Source organism: Symphalangus syndactylus, chromosome 14 (genome assembly GCF_028878055.3).
Source record: "Symphalangus syndactylus isolate Jambi chromosome 14, NHGRI_mSymSyn1-v2.1_pri, whole genome shotgun sequence".
Taxonomy (NCBI): Eukaryota; Metazoa; Chordata; class Mammalia; order Primates; family Hylobatidae; genus Symphalangus; species Symphalangus syndactylus.
In genome coordinates this window covers 111,388,622-111,405,393 of record NC_072436.2, presented here as the reverse complement: position 1 = coordinate 111,405,393, position 16,772 = coordinate 111,388,622, and the positions used below count along the sequence as shown (strand labels likewise).

The 16,772-nt window shown below is 43.0% G+C and overlaps 1 protein-coding gene across 42 annotated transcripts in view; it reads left to right on the top strand.

Moving 5' to 3' along the window:
• The window catches only part of RBFOX1 (RNA binding fox-1 homolog 1), a 2,507,416-nt gene that overhangs the window by 2,300,985 nt on the left and 189,659 nt on the right, over positions 1–16,772 (top strand). For 37 of the 42 annotated variants that reach the window (XM_055240471.1, XM_055240470.1, XM_055240511.1 and 34 more), the window contains one exon: positions 9,551–9,793. In XM_055240471.1, the coding sequence (XP_055096446.1) occupies positions 9,551–9,793 (243 nt within the window). Of the gene's footprint in view, positions 1–1,246; positions 1,472–9,550; positions 9,794–16,772 lie in introns of those variants that run through there. The other 5 variants (XM_055240512.2, XM_055240480.2, XM_055240498.2 and 2 more) reach the window with 4 other exon arrangements.

Genomic DNA, 16,772 nt, shown 5'->3' with positions numbered 1-16,772 from the left:
ATCCATTCCCTCCAGTTGGGGAAGATCTCTCTTTCCATAGCAAGGAGCCTTGGTGATAAGCAGCCATCTGTAGGAAGGGTGGATGGGACTCTCAAAACCTCTCCCTTGACAAGCAAGAAAGACATGAGCAAATAATAACTGAAATTGTTTTGACATTTCACTCTGGTTGTTGTAGTTTTTATAATAAAGGAAGAACAAAGTACTTGCAGCTTTAAATAAAGAGGCTGCATTTGGCATTGATGGGGGATTTCACTGGGGAATTTTTTGTATGAGTTCTTGTTTTTGCTCCCTGGGAGAGAGAAGAAAACGATAAGCCATGAAAAGACAAACGTCCAAGAAAAGGAGAAAGCAAGACCCCTGTACTTTTTCTTCATAGCATTTATCACCACTGGAATATTGTGGTCATCTTCGTATTTATTTTTTGTTTCTTGAAGTCTGCTCCTGCACTTGAGTGTAAGGTCTGTAGGGACAGAGATGGTTTTGGATTTTGCTTACCATTCATTAAATGTGAATGAATCAATTCATTTACATAATGCATACTATGAGCCAAGCCCTGTGTGTGTGTGCATGTGTGTGTGTGTGTGTGTGTGTGTGTGTGTGTAGTTTTTCGTGATTTGATTTTTAATTAGATCCTTACAATAATATGGTGAAGCTACTCATTATTGGTCCCATTAAACAGAAGCAAAAACTAGTGCCTGGAGTATCACAATAACTTGTCTAAGATTACACAGCCAGTCTGCAAAAGAGCTGGATTTCAAAATCTTCCAAGTCATCATCAGTTATGATATTTTTAAGATCGATTTGCAGTTCACCACACAGCTTTATTACAAATTCATGCTCTCTGATGTACTGAGTATTTTTAAAAATTTACCTATTGCTATCTCTCTATCTCTTTAAACTTTTTTCATCCTTCCTCTATCTCTTCCCTTTTATCCCTGAATGTTTGCCCTCCCCTCTTAAGAAAAAATAAAAGAAGATAGTAGCAAGCTCCCTGCTGGATTTTATAACTTTGCATACCACATATTTAGTTTAGTAATGAAAAATTCCAGCTCCAGGTGATGCATAGAATCGCATTTCTAATGTTTTTTAAACAGCTATTAATGTGGACGAGCACTGGGTTGTGTTTTTTTTTTTTTTTTCCCTTCCTCCTCTATATAATCATCTGCTCAGTGGTGCGCTGTGAAACTGAGAGTAGGAGCCAGAGGAGGAGCAAGCTGTGATTGATGGGCCAGGCCTTGCTGGCAGAAAAAGTCCCATCTGGGTTGGTTTTGGGAGCAGTCAGATGTTGAGGGGGAGGTCAGCCAGGCGGCCTCAGCCCCCCACCTTCCTCAACACCCCGATCATCCACACATTGCACAGTGCGCACACCCTCACTCGTAACTGAGGCGTGCTTGGGGCAGATGCTTTGTGGTGTGGGACAATAACAGCTGCTAAGTTTATGGAGGAGAAAGGAAGCAGGATGGTGCAGCAGGTATTTTTTTTTTCCATTTAATCTTTCACTCAAAATTGTGATTTGAATGAAGCTGAAAGCTTTTCTTGCGTTAAATCCGTGCTGTCGGTGATACGTAGCTTGCTCCTTGAATCATGCCCGGGGAAAGGAGAGGAGTTTTGGTGAAGAGAGAGAGAGAGAGTGTATGTGTGTGTGTGTGTGTGTATGTGTGTGTGTGTGCACGCTTTCTGCTTGATGTGTGGAACTGAGCTGATCTTAGAACCAGCAGGTTAATGGTGTCCTTTTGCATTTTTCTTCTTTGTTTCAATGCCCCTAGGGCATGATGCAGTTTAGCTCTGTTCCGTTCTGCACAAGAGGGTTTCTCTGAATATGCGCGATTTCTTGCCAGAGAAGTGGCGTAGACCATGCTCCTAAACTAAAGTAAAACAAACTGTCAGCAAGACTGAAAACTGCAAGCAACCATCAAGAACGGATAGTTTTCCTCCAGTGAGTCCCTGCTGGTGGGGGATCCCATTGCAGGAGCCGCTGCTTTCCTGGGCTGTGTGGGCATGTGCGATCAGCTGGCTTATTAGATTTTGACAATTCCTGTGCATTTCTTCGTTTTAAGGGTTGAGTTTAGGCCAGAGGAGGTTCTCCACAGCAGGAAATAAACTGCGGACAAATAAATTCCAGATGCAGAAAGGGAGGGTGTGCTCAAGAAGTTTGACTATAAAGGTGGGGGAAATACAGGCGTGTGAGCGTGCACACACACATACCCACACACGAAAATACTTGCCTATTTTAAAGTCCACCTGGACGGCTATGAAAGCAGGTACTTTGCCTTCTCAGTGAAAGTCAGGTAGTTACATGGAAAAGAATAGACCCATTTCATGTTTGGCCACTTAAAGACTATTTTTCAGTTGAAATACGGTTTGCATTCGATTTTGAGTCAAAAGGTTTTGCAAAGCCTGACTGGCTACCACTCTTGGTTCTCTTACTAGTTTCTCAAAACTACTTTGTTAAACCACTCAGGGCAACAAATGGGAGAAAGGCAATGTCTTGGGGAAAAAACAACAACAACAACAAAAACAAAAAACTCTCTCATCTTATTTTCTCTCTGACTCTGTCACCTGAGTCCACGTCAGAGAGAAAATTCAGGGTTCAGGATATTTTAGTGACCAAAGAAATTCTCTGAGCATCAGAAGAGTGGCCCTCTGATTGTGTGCATACAAGAGTCGACACACTATGCTAATAGATTACAGTGTTTGTCTTAAAATAGCAATGATAGCCGGGCAATTTCATGCTTCAGTAAAATATTTAAATTGAAATGACTTTTTTTTTTTTTTTTTGCTTTTAGGGATCAGACTTGGTTGCATTTTAATAATCCTTTTGCTCTTGGTAACTGGAGTGAAAGCTCCACGTTGGGGTGTTTTAAGTAATGACAGCCTTCCATCATCCTGCTGTCGTTGAGTTGCTCTCGTTGACTGAGAGGTTTGGTGACTGAGGACAAGGAAGTTTCTTCTCCGTTTATCCTAATAAATGTTGTTTATTTCAAGCTTCTAGTCAGTTGTGCAGCAGCAATAGTGAGTCTTAAAGTATGAGATCTTGGCCTCCTTTCATCCTCCTTTTGTGTACTGAGCAACAACTCAAGAAAACCAGGCCCCGAAATTAAAAGTTAAGCTTGCAAAAGCTCCTGAAGCACTTGCTTGATGATGTGGGGAACACTTGTGAGGCAGATCATCCTGCCCATCAACTAGGAACACCCACAAGCACCCTGACTCTGCAGATACCAGAAGCTGTCTGATCATTCCACTTATTTAGGGAAAGGTGGGGGTTTGGCATTGGAGTAGAAGAAAAAAGACAGCTTCTGCAAATGAGGGAATGTCTAGCCAGAATGCTCCAAATAATTTTGCCTGTCACTGTCCCCTCCATGAAGTTGGCTATAGCTTCCAACCCAGGAGCCTGTTCGCGTGCCTAGGATTTGCTGTGACCTGGACTGGAAAAGGTGCCCTTAATGTCAGTGTATTTTTCCAGAAAATACATTTCAGCCAAGCTAAGAATCCAGGAATGTCACTAGGGAGGAAACAGACATCTCTGGAGCCATTTGAAGGTGAAAAATAATTCCATAGGAAGTACAATGGTCTTAATTAAATATTAGCTGTAATTAGCCTCAAGTGCAAATGTTGGGAATATTAATTAGGGTCTCTCTGGAACGGCTGTCAGTGTTAATAAGTAACTGTGCGGGGTCCCGCCAACATCTGTTTGAGAACTCCAGGCACAGGATGAAATCTGGAGCCCCATGTTCCTGGATGCTAACTGCACACTCCTTGGCTACCGTGGACTCAGTCCGTAGAGCATGGTGCTCTGTGTTTGCCAGAATTGCACAACTCATGGTAGAGGTGGGTGGTTTGCATTGGCACCAGTGGTGCCCCCAGCTGGCCCTTGCCTTTCCTCGGGTAGCCTCAAAGCATTTCAAAGTCAGGCCTCAGGCTTGAAGTATTGCAGAAGTTTCCCAGGCTGCTGCCCCACTCCTTTCGAATGATCACCCACCTAACCTGGCCATTGGAATTGCTGGCATATTTGAATCAAATACCGTAGTCCCTGGCTTTCTCACAGGGAGTAACACACTAACAGCTAAACACAGGTCCATGGTGTATGTGATAGACAGAGAATTGCTTATTTAAAAATGGGAAGTGGACAGGCGGGGTGGCTCACGCCTGTAATCCCAGCACTTTGGGAGGATAAGGTGGGTGGATTACTTGAGACCAGGAGTTCGGGACCAGCCTGGCCAACATAGTAAAACCCCGTCTCTACTAAAAATACAAAAAAATTAGCCTGTCATCTTGGTGGGTGCCTGTAATCCCAGCTACTTGGGAGACTGAGGCAGGAGAATCACTTGAACCTGGGAGGCGGAGGCTGCAGTAAGCCGAGATCCTACCATTGCACTCCAGCCTGGGTAACAGGAGCAAAAGTCTGTCTCAAAAAAATAAAAATAAAAATAATGAGTGAATGAATGAATGAAGTGAACTCCTCACCAGGTGATTCTCTTGCTAGATGAGAAATGCCTTGGTTGAACTCTTGGCTTCCCTAACAACTACCTGTGACTGTGACCTCGAATAATTATTTCCCAGCTTTGGTCTGGAGCATCTTTGATGACAAGGTAAATTGAGGTTAGAGATGCATTGCATGCAAAGTAGGGATTCTGGACCTTGGCACTATTAACATTGGGGGCGGGACAGTCTTTTGTGGTTCAGGGCAGTCCTGTAAACTCTAAGATGTTTAGCAGCATCCCTGGCCTCCACCCACTAGATGGCAGTAGCACATCCTCCCTCATTTGTGACAGTCAAAACTGTCTCCAGTCATTGCCTAATGTCCTGTGGGGAGCAGTGACAGCTCTGTAAGAACTACCGGTATGAGATGCCCAGCACAGTGCCTGCCACCTATTTTTCTTCTGAGGACAAATGAGGAGAAGGGGCTGCTTCTCATGGAAGTCTGAGGCCATCATGAACCTTCTGCTCATAAGCCCACTTATGCAGATTTAAAGCCTGTGTGCATGTGAGTTTACAGGTCAAAGATCTGCTGATGGAAAGGAAATTCCCCAAAAGATTCTGACTCACTGTTTTTGCACCATTTTCAATATTGCCAGTCTCCAAGTCTAGCTATCACTCCTCTTTGGTTTGGAGAGAATACAGCCCCTTTCTCTCTCTTTCTACTTCACTGCCTGCTTTATTTCCTGCCCCAACTATTTATGCAATAATGTCTTCTTAACTGGTGATCCCATATCTAATGACATTCTGCCACAGCTATTAGAAAACATTTTCCACAAAGGACCAGATGATAGATCCTTCAGTCTTGGTGGGCTGGGCAGTCTCTGTCACAACTATCCAACTCTACCTTTGTAGTACAAAAGCAGCTACAGACAGTAAATAAATGACCATGGCTGTGTTCCAATAAAACTTTATTTACAAAAACAAAATTTGGGCCAGGTTTGCCTCATGAGTCATTTGCTAGGTCCTCTCTTCGTCCCCCTACCCTATCTCCTGCTGCCAGACTAGGCTTTACAGAACCCAGAGGTCATTTTTCAAGCACATACTCACTTGGCCAACATTTATAAATGTCCACTTTGCAGCTAGTATGCTGTTGGATCATGGAAATGGGACAGGGAATGTGGCACAGTGTCCTGTTCTCAGGGAGCTCACAGACAATCAGGCTGTGGCAGTGCTTGGTGCTGTGTGAGCTGTGGCCACCAGCTGCAGTGGAGCACAGGGGATGGGCAACTGACCGGGTTTCAGCATCAAGGAAAGCCTGCTGGAGGAGGGACTCTTGATGCGGACTGAAGGAAGAGTAAGGACTAGCTGGGCAAGGGGGTAGGTGAGGCTTTCCAAGCTGAGGGGCAGTGAATGTGAAGACTTGATGGGGTTGAAAGGATGCAGCTCTTCTCCCTTAACTGACCGTAGGCTTCTGGAGGGCATGACCCTTCTCTGTTCAATACAGAGATAGCTCGAAGTCTACAAGGAGCCTTAGCTCTTTTGCAAGAACTAGTAGGAATGGGCCACTTTTCCTGAGCTTGTTCTGCACTGATGAAAAGCCCCAGGGTTATATATGTTCCTGGTGAAAGTATCTTCTGCTGGAGGTGGAGGAGGGAAGCCTTTGTCTTCGTATAATCATTGTCTGTACCACTGCTTATGTGATTATTCTGTGCTTCCCTGTAAGAGTTTACACAAGTCTACCTTTCAGTTCAGAGATGGACCAGGTAGGTTGGGGAGGCAGAAACAGACCTTTGAGCAGAAGCTGCCTCTGGCACGATGAATTTCTCATCAGATGGTTCCCAAGATCCCAACATTTCTGGGGCTTTTCATCACCCATAGAGAAGTGGCATCGCTATGAAATTTCTGTACAGAAGGATATGTTCCTTGAACAGCCCAGAAAAAGAAAAGATTCTAGTTTAGTTATAAAACAGCAGAGGTTTTTTTTTTTTTTTTTAATTAGTCAAGACCCTTTTGGTTGTAAGTAACAGAAAAAGTAGCTTAAAAAATGAGACAAAGGGTACAAAGTGTCAGTTTTGCAAGACAGATACATTCTGGAGATTTAAGTACAGCATGGGAACAAGAGTTAAAAATACTGTATTATATACTGGAAATGTGCTAAGAGGATAGATCTTAAATTAAATCTCACCACACGCACACACACACACACACACACACAAATGGAAATCATGTAGAAGTGATGGATATGCTAATTACCTGGAATGTGGTCACTTCACAATGTATACATATGTCAAAACATCAAGTTATACACCTTATATGTATAATTTTTATGTTAATGATATCTTAGTAAAGCTGTTAAAATATAGGACATTTACTGACTTGTGTAACTAAAACAAACAGGAATGGTGCTAACTGCGGGTAAAGCTGGATTCAACACTTCAAATGATGTCACTGGGACCCAGTAGAAACCTCTCTGTTCCTCAGTTTCTTTCTTTTTTTTTTTTTTTTTTTTTTTTTTTGAGACGGAGTCTCGCTCTGTCGCCCAGGCTGGAGTGCAGTGGCGCAATCTCGGCTCACTGCAAGCTCCGCCTCCCGGGTTCACGCCATTCTCCTGCCTCAGCCTCTCCGAGTAGCTGGGACTACAGGCGCCCGCCACCACGCCCGGCTAATTTTTTTGTATTTTTAGTAGAGACGGGGTTTCACCGTGGTCTCGATCTCCTGACCTCGTGATCCGCCCGCCTCGGCCTCCCAAAGTGCTGGGATTACAAGCGTGAGCCACCGCGCCCGGCCCTCAGTTTCTTCTCTTCATTTTCCTCTAGGTTGGCCTCACGTGTAGGCAGGTCGCCTTCAAGTGGCAGTTCTCTTTTGTTGTTGTTGTTGAGACAGAATCTTGCTCTGTGGCCCAGGCTGGAGTGCAGTGGTGCGCTCTCAGCCCACTGCAACTTCCACCTCCCACATTCAAGTGGTTCTCCTGCCTCAGTCTCCGAAATAGCTAAGATTATAGGCATGTGCCACCATGCCTGGCTAATTTTTGTATTTTTAGTAGAGGCAGGGTTTCACCATGTTGCTCAGTCTGGTCTCGAACTCCTGACCTCAAGTGATCCACCCACCTTGGCCTCCCAAAGTGCTGGAATTACCGGCATGAGGCAACATGCCCAGCCTAAGTGTCAGTTCTTGGCAGCTCCAGGCTTATGATGTTTTTACAGCTGCCAATCACAGTGGAAAGAGAACTTCTTCCCCAAAACTACAGCAAAATCCCAGGGTGACTGGGACTCAGTGGTGTGACTAGGGCTTAACGCACTAATGGACTCACTAGATAGATGTGCGTGAACCCAGATCCATGGGACTATCTCAGTGGGACCGTCTGATTGGCCAGGCTAGTGTCCTATGGCTCATCTCGCAGTGACTAGGAGCTGGGTTCAACTCTATCTGCACCATACAGGCTGAGGGTGGGACTATCCCCCAAAAGGAAACTGGGGTCTTGTTGAAGAAACAGGAGTGGAGACAGACCAGCAATATCACTACATGTCTTCTGTGGCTTCGCAAGGATGGACAGGGTTAACTGCACATGGATAGCAACTCAGCCTCAGCATGGGCACACCCTCCACGGCCCCAGTGCTATGGGAAAATGTTAGAAAGAGAAAGAAATGCCTGTGCCCTTTTGTTTCCAGTGGCACAGACATTTGGAGAAATTTGTCTGGAGGAGGGAAGAGCCTGATGGGAATGTTTTTACTTGTAAAATGTTTAAACTTATCCTAAGCTTAGTTCTCTTCCAAGTGTCATCTTTAACATTCTAATTAAGGTCCCTTCTAAACAAATGCACCAGCTCTGTGTGCTGCTCTGAGAACAAACTTTTTTTTCGTCTCTTCTTTATGTCATCATGTTTTTGCTGCACTCAAATTGCTTTAGAGAAAGAGGATTTCAGATGTTGGTGGCGAGTACTGAAGAGATAAGGAGAAATTCTGATATTTTTGCCTTAGTATCATTATATGAGGGCTAAAGTCACATCTAATTGACCACAGACAACGGGAGAGGCAGCTATTTGGTGTGCTTAATTACTAAGTTTTTTTCCTCTCTCTGTCTTTCTGACTGTATGAGCCCATCTCCTGACACCATGGAAAATTTAGACCTTTGGGTTACAATTTCTTAGGCAGTGTGTGTGTGTGTGTGTGTGCGAGTGCGCGCGCGTTTTGATAGAACTGTGGAGGAGGAGGTAGAGAGAGAGAGATGTTTCTTGAAATGGAATCGTTTGAATTCAGGCTTTTGTTGTGTGTGTTTTTAAAATTCTTCTGAGTTGGCTGTAATTGTCACACTGCATGTTTTGCCTAGATCTGAAGAATGAATTGTTATATAATACTCTGTGCTCATAAAAAAATAAGGCAGGGAGGGAGAGGCATTGACTAATGAGACTAAGAGTTAAATCCAATATTTTCCTGAAATGCTTAAAATGGGGATGTCAGAGAGGACAATCTTTGTCCAAATTAGGCCCTGAATTTTTATCAGCTGCTTAATTTTGGCACTGGGGACATCACACACACACACACACACACACACACACACAACATAACACACAACCACACAGACACTGGGACCATTAGAAGGATACTCCCTCTTCCCATTATGTGAGCCAAGTCACATAAAACTTTGATTAAATTCAAATGCTTACATAAATTGTCTCTCCTCTCAAGAACACACACATTCAATTTAATCTCTCTTGGCACTTTAAGTATCAAATCAAGGTCCTGCTGTCACTGCGGACAACTAAATGCTCACAGCTTCCAAAATGGGAATGAAATAAAAAGGATCTGCCAGAAAAAAAAAAAAAAATCAATCTAGTAAGCCACAGACCCTCATGTCTTTGAATGCTAGGCTGGGTGGCTTGGAAAAAGCAACTTTGTCTTTCTCTTTCCAACCCTCGGTTTCTGCATCTGTAAAATGGGGAGAAGTGATGGTTACTGTTTCCTTCTAGGGTCTAGTGAAGATGACCTGAGATCGGTCCATCTCAGGCTGGTGGCACCACGGTGACCCCTAGAAAGTACGCAGTGCGCGATCGTCCTGGGATCTGGGAGGAAGGTTTCTGTGTGGTGGCTCCTTATGATGTTCTCTCCCTCTCTCCACCTTTTTGATTTTTCAGGGTAATCAGGAAGCAGCCGCTGCCCCTGACACAATGGCTCAGCCTTACGCTTCGGCCCAGTTTGCTCCCCCGCAGAACGGTATCCCCGCGGAATACACGGCCCCTCATCCCCACCCCGCGCCAGAGTACACAGGCCAGACCACGGTTCCCGAGCACACGTTAAACCTCTACCCTCCCGCCCAGACGCACTCCGAGCAGAGCCCGGCGGACACGAGCGCCCAGACCGTCTCCGGCACCGCCACAGTAAGTGGACGTGTTTGCTACGGGTGGGAGGTGATGGGGAGGCGCCCCAGCACTGGGAATGGCAGCAGGGGTGCACCCCCATCTACCCAGGGACTCTAGTCCCTAAGCCCACCCTCATCATAGCAGCTTCCTGAAGTTTACCTCATTTCCATGCGTTCATTCTTAGCGTTCATTTAGGTCAACGTATTTTTTCATTAATTTCATTTATTTGTTAAGGGGCACATTTATCAATTTTCTATTCCTATAGTTTTGCCTTTCTAGAATGTCATCCCAATGAAATCTCATTTTTTTTTTTCAAAAAATTTTTTGATGTAATTTTTTTTTAAGTCTTTATGGAGGCTGGGTATGGTGGCTCATGCCTGTAATCCCAGCACTTTGGGAGGCCGAGGTGGGAGAATCGTTTGAAGACAAGAGTTCGAGAATAGCCTGGGCAACAAAGTGAGACCTCATCTCTACAAGAAATTTAAAATTTAGCTGAGTATAATGGTGCATGGCTGTAGTCCCAGCTACTTGGGAGGCTGAGGTGGGAGGATGGCTTGAGCCCAGGAGTTTGAGGCTGCAGTGAGCTAAGATTGCTCCACTGAACTCCAGCCTAGGTCACAGAGTGAAACTCTGTCTCTAAATAAACAAAAATAAAGTCTTTGTGGAATTATAATTTACATACCATAAAATTAGTATATTTTTAGCTGTACAATTCACTAATTTTTAGCATATTTACAGAGTTGTGTGATGATTGCCGGCATCTAATTTCAGAACATTTCCATCAGCCTAGATACAAATCTTGTGCTCCTTTACTACTTTAGCTATTCCTCATTCATACCTCAAAGCTCTGAACGTGGCTTCTTTACCTTAGCCTAATGCGCTTGAGATTCATCCAGGTTTGTGGTGTTTGTCCCTGGTGTCTTCATTTTTATTGCTGGACCAAAGGGCAGGGGCTAGAAAGGGGCAGGGTAAGAGAATTTTGATGAATAAGGGAACTGTCCTTTATCTTAATGGTGATGGTTACATGACTTTATACACCATAAAGGGTAAATTTCATTGCATAGAAATGATTAAATGGATTAGAAACAGGCATGTAAACAACAGAAACATTTTATCATCACTGTAAATGAAAACTGGTGTTTTGACCATTGATCAAATATAACTTTAAACAAAAATAGTTATAGCAAAATTAAATAATCTTCATTTCTGTGCCACCTAAAGTAATCAGGCATACCACAAAACCTATATGGAACATGCATTTGGGAAACTTTTTCTGCAGAATTCTTTAGAAGCTTGGACACCCCAATCCTCTCGTCTGGAACATTTTTTAAGTGTAAGGCAATTCTGCCTCTTTGTCCTGTCCCAAGACCTCAGGAAAGCCAGTATTTGTGAAGAAGTTTACGGCTTTGAAGCATGATACATTTCCGATGATAAAAGAAAACACTGACTAACTTTGCTACTTGCCACCTATTTCATTTGTAGGCTAGTTTTGAAGATTTTTTTTTTTTTTTTTTTTTTTTTTGAGACAGAGTCTCACTCTGTCCCCCAGGCTGGAGTGCAGTGGCGCGATCTCGGCTCACTGCAAGCTCCGCCTGCCAGGTTCACGCCATTCTCCTGCCTCAGCCTCCCGAGTAGCTGGGACTACAGGCACCCGCCACCACGCCCAGCTAATTTTTTGTATTTTTAGTAGAGACGGGGTTTCACTGTGTTATCCAGGATGATCTCAATCTCCTGACCTCGCGATCCGCCCGTCTCGGCCTCCCAAAGTGTTGGGATTACAGGCGTGAGTCACCGCACCCAGCCTAGTTTTGAAGATTTTTTTAAAAAATAGTATACATTCTGAAATTTTTAGTTGTCTTCCTCCCTTTTTAATTTATTATGGTAAAATACATATAACATAAAACTTAACCATTTTAATCCTGTACACATTTCAATAGTATTCAGTATATCCACAATGTAGTGAAAACCACCACCATTACCTAGTTTGAGAATGTTCCTAGCACCCCAAAAGGTAACCCCATACCCCTTAAGCAAACACTGCCCATTATCCCTCTCCCCAGCCCCCGGCAACCCCCAATCTGCCTTAGAGATAGCTTTTTGTGTCTGGCTTCTTTCTCTTAACACGATGTTGTCTAGGTTCATTCATGTGGAGTATCCCACTGTATGGATAGACCATGTTTATTTATTCCTTAGTCCGTTAATGGATATTTGGGTTGTCTCTACATTGTGGTTCTTCTGAACCCTCCTGCGGCCGACTTTTTTGTATTTAGTTGCTCTGCCTTAGGGCATGGGCCTGTTAAATGAGTTTGCTGGTTCAGCAGGTGTTTGTTGCTTTTGCGTTGACTACCAGGTAGTAGTGATGAGGATGCTGTTTACTGTTTGTTGGCTACTTTGTGATAATCAATAGTAGTAATGCCGGGATAGGTTATTTTCAGATTTTGAAAAAAGATCCAATACTTAAAGTGCCAAGAGAGATTAAATGGAACGTGTGTGTTCTTGAAAGGAGAGACAATTTATGTAAGCATTATTTATTAAGCTAACTGCTGTGGAAATTTTATGTATTTATTTATTTACTCACAAATATTTATTAAGCTTCTACTCTGGCCAGGACTCATACTAGCTGCCATGGTTGAACCAAACAAAATGATCTTTACCTCTTGTAACTTAGTATGAGAGGTAGAAACTGGGCATGTGGCAAATAGCATGTGTGATAGACATCTTAAGGAAAATGTGGGTACCATAGGAAAATTAAAAAAGAACAGAGGTGCTACCTGCAGATGTGTAGTCTGGGAGCATTTGTTTAAGGAGATGATACTTAAGGTGATAAGCCAAAGCATATCAGGCAGAGGGAATACCACCGTCAAAGGTCCTAAAGTTGGAAAGATCTGGGCTCATGCCAAGTCCTAAGAAGAGGCCAGTATGTTTTGGGCATGGTGAAGAGGATTTGGAGGTGATGTGGCAGAAGATGAACTGGGAGGAATTAGCGGGGATGCGACATCCTGCAGGCCTGGTGGGTCCGATAAGGGGTTGAAATTCCACGTTATAAGCAATGGGAAACCATTAAAAAGAGTTTAAGCCAGAAGAGTTATGAAATGAGACATAAAAAGAAAGGGTTAGTGATGCTGAGCTTAAAGGAAATTTAATCTGGTTGGGAAGTTGAGATGCTCCACATCTTTGCCCTGCAGAAAGAACGCTTTAGAGATCAACACAATTGAATTTAAATAGCGTGTTGGGTGTCCACAGTGCCCCAGGCACTGCGGCAAGATAATCTGATATGCAGACAAGCTCTCTTTCCTTGGAGAGCCTTAGGAGAATATAGGATATGTTTTCTGTTAATTAAGATAATGTGCCAAATTCTAGCATATAGGTTTTCACAGCTTTTATCTATCATGATGACAGCAGGAGAAAACATTTTCAGAATCACAGGGGGTTATACCTTTCAGAGTCTTCTGGTTACAGGAAAGAGAAAACTCAGTAGGAAGTGTGTTGGCCCATACGATAAAAAGCCCAGGCGGAGGATGGGCACAGACTGGTTTTTGGAACACATCCATCAGCTTCTAATGGGAAGCCATCCTGAGTTGGCTTCCTCATCCTCACCTCCAGTCTCTGGCTCTGTCCTGCAAGTTCAGGCTCCAGTCACCACTTGTGAAAAGCTCTTGGATTCGTCCCATATAAGCCCTCTCGTGGGAATCAATCTCCATTCCTGGCTTGCGTGGTGTTATCTTCATTCAGTGGCTGAGGCTGGTACTGAGTGTCCCAGCCCTGGGGTCACTGAGGAGCTTCATATCCAAACACATGGAATGAAGACCGTTTCATGAGAGTTCATGATAAGATGCCTTCAGAACAAATCATTAAAGAAACTAAGTAGACAGAACCTGGTCAGAGCTAAAGGTAGCGTGGTGAGCCTTTTATATGAAGAAGCTTGAATTGGTGTTCGTCAAGAGTAGGGAGTGAAGAGAAAGACAAGGACAGAACATTGGAGAGCTCATGGGGTGGAGTTTGAAGGAAGAGGAACTATTGAGTAAGACGTCAATGGGATGTTGAGATTGGGTGTTCAACTGGTTGAATGTTGGGCTATAGAGATTGGAGGGTACAAACTGAGAAGACATTATTGAAGTGACAGTTTGGATGTCTTTAAAGACCTAGAAGACAGTAGTTTTGCTAGAGTGGTGGAGAGAGATGTAGAAGGGACAAGAGTTGAGGAATAAATGGGATATGTTGGAGTGGGTGGGCATTGCCCGTTATAAATATTTGGAGTGACAAAGAGAAAGAAGAGATTGCATCTGAGAAGCAGAGAGGTCAGAGAAAGCAGTTGGTAGGATAGTTGATTTAGATTCAACTAATTTATCCCAACAAGGTCCCTATGTGGGGTGTAAAAGACAGGAAGAAAGAGATAGGGAATAATGGTGCGGGACAGAAAGTGATGAAGTGTTTTATAGGAGATAAGAAGGAATAGGATCAAGAGTATTCAGATACAGTAGGTAGTCTAGGAAAAAAGAAACCACTTTTTAACAGCTTTGTTGACATACAATAAACTGTATATATTTAAAGTATACACCTTGATACATTTTTACAAATGTACCTGCATGCACAACCATTACCGCTATCCAGATAATGAATTTGTCCATTATCTCAAAGTCTTTTCTTGCTCTTTTATGATCCTCCCCTCCTCCTTCTTGCATCATCCCCAGGAAACCAGTGGATCTGCTTCTTTTGCTACAGCTTAATTTGCAGTTTCTAGAATTTTGTATCAGTAACCTCAAACATTATGTGCTCTCTTTGTCTGGCTTCTTTTACTCAGTATCATTATTTTTAGATTCATCCATATTGTTGCATGTGGTTGTAGCTCCTTCCTTTTCATTGCTGAGTACTATTTCATTGCGTGGATATGCCACAGTTTATTTCTCCATTTACCTATACATGGGCATTTGGGTTGTTTTTCATTTTGGGTAATGGAGAAATAAATCTGCTGACATTTGGAAGTACTTCAATTTTGAAACAGAAGAGAAGGAAGGGTGAATGTGTGAGGATGCAGAGAAATTTTCAAGTCAAGAGATAATGTGAGGAGTTCCATCCACATTGCCTTCATTTTTTCCATGAATGGAGGCAGCATCGTCAAAGGAAGGATTCCTGAACTTGGGCAAACATGTCAGAAATCTGCCTTAGATAATTCCTAGAGTATTTGAATGGCAATGGATGCCCAAATTTGGAGAATGTAAATGTATGGAGGACCGGTTAGCTGTCTACTTTGTCTTCTCCAGCAATGTTTGGATGGTGCACACTCTTAGAGGTAGGATTTTAAAGGAAAGACAGCCATTAGGGGTTGAAGCAGGTGGACTTTGGGGCTGATCCTGAAGGAAGTTTTAGGACTTATATTCTGAACTGGTATTGGGTAAGTGAAGGAATCATAAAGGAACCATCTTGTTTTTTGTTACAAACAATTACATCTGTATACTTATCTCTCTTTGGCCAAAAAGAGATGCTACTTTTCAGTTATCCTTTCCTGATTACACCAGCAGAATGTGGTCTATGATAAGTTTACTTCAAATTGTCTCTTCCTCCTCCTACATTTATTGGGTGCACCTTGTCTTCACTCCAGGTTCTGAATTTCCTGTGGAACGAATTTAACCTCAAAGTGGGTCAGAACTATGGTTCTCCCAGCCCTATATCCACAACCCTGTATTTGCACAAAAAGTTACTATTGAGAGATACCTAAGTCATTCCCCATAGGATAGTGCTGTACCTGGAATAGCTCTAACTCTTCTTTGACATATGTATCCACGATGCTTAATATCATTCTAAGGACATCGTTGAGGCCATTATTTCTTTGAGAAACTAAGTACTTTTGGGTAAGAGAAACCATCAATCCATCTGGTGGCCTCCAAGAACATCTAATATATGCACATGATTTAACACAAAGTGTAGAATCTGTAAAAGGGAAGGAGGATGCACCCAGAGCTCCCAACCAGAGCTCAGTAAAATGCAGACAGAAAAGACTTACCAGGTCATCCTTTTAGTTCCCCATGGGCTGAGATGAGTCCCTGCAGGCCTTTTTTTCTGCCGAATTTCTGTTTCATGTAGGCCTCCAAACATGTCATGGATCACATTGCTGACAGAGCCAATGCTGTATTATATTAGATACTGTTCCTGACAAGGTATTTTACTCTTGACATATTATCGTTAGAGATTTGCAAGTGGTGAATTCTCCATGTATCTCCAATAGCAACTTAACTTCTATTTTTAACGCTTCTGCAGTCTGTTGAAAAGGCTCCCACCACTTTCCCACTAGCTCTAGGCCCTGATGGGAGAAGGAATGTGGGTGCCCCAGCTAGGTTCCTGAGCTGGAGGCTCTACTGACAGGGAAAAGAACTATTTTAAGAGCCAGATTCTTCTTTGGTCTCAGCCGCTTCCCACTGAAGTGTTAACTGTGCCTCCAAATTTCCTTAATACTTTTAGGAAGATAAGATACTGGTTGGTGATGGTGTCCTGTTCTTAACCCTTTCCATGCCAGTTCTGATTTTGAAGCTGATGAAATCACTAAGGTATAGGGAAAACGTGTTCAGGGCATTCCTTTTGACTAGCTAGCTATTATTATTATCATCATCAAAGCAATTCACGCTTGGGGTTTAAAAAGCCAGACATTGGAAAAGGATATAAAATGAAAACTAACATGTCCTAACACCCACAACCCAAATTCTTAGTCTCTCTGCCAGAATGAGTTACTAATACCTTATATTTCTTTCCAGAAGTGTTTTATGCAAATGCAAGCATATGCCTGCTTGTCCTCTATCTCTATCTTTATCTCCCTCTATCTCTATCATCTGTCTCTAATTCAATCTTTATATCTTATAAGTACTCACTATTTCCATTCTCAAAATTACAGAATTGAAATCTAAACACCTACTTTGGCACCCCCTTTATATCTCAGAGATTATTCTGTATCATATTTAGGGGTTCAATCATTATTTGTGTGTGTGTGTGTGTGTGCATTTTTGTG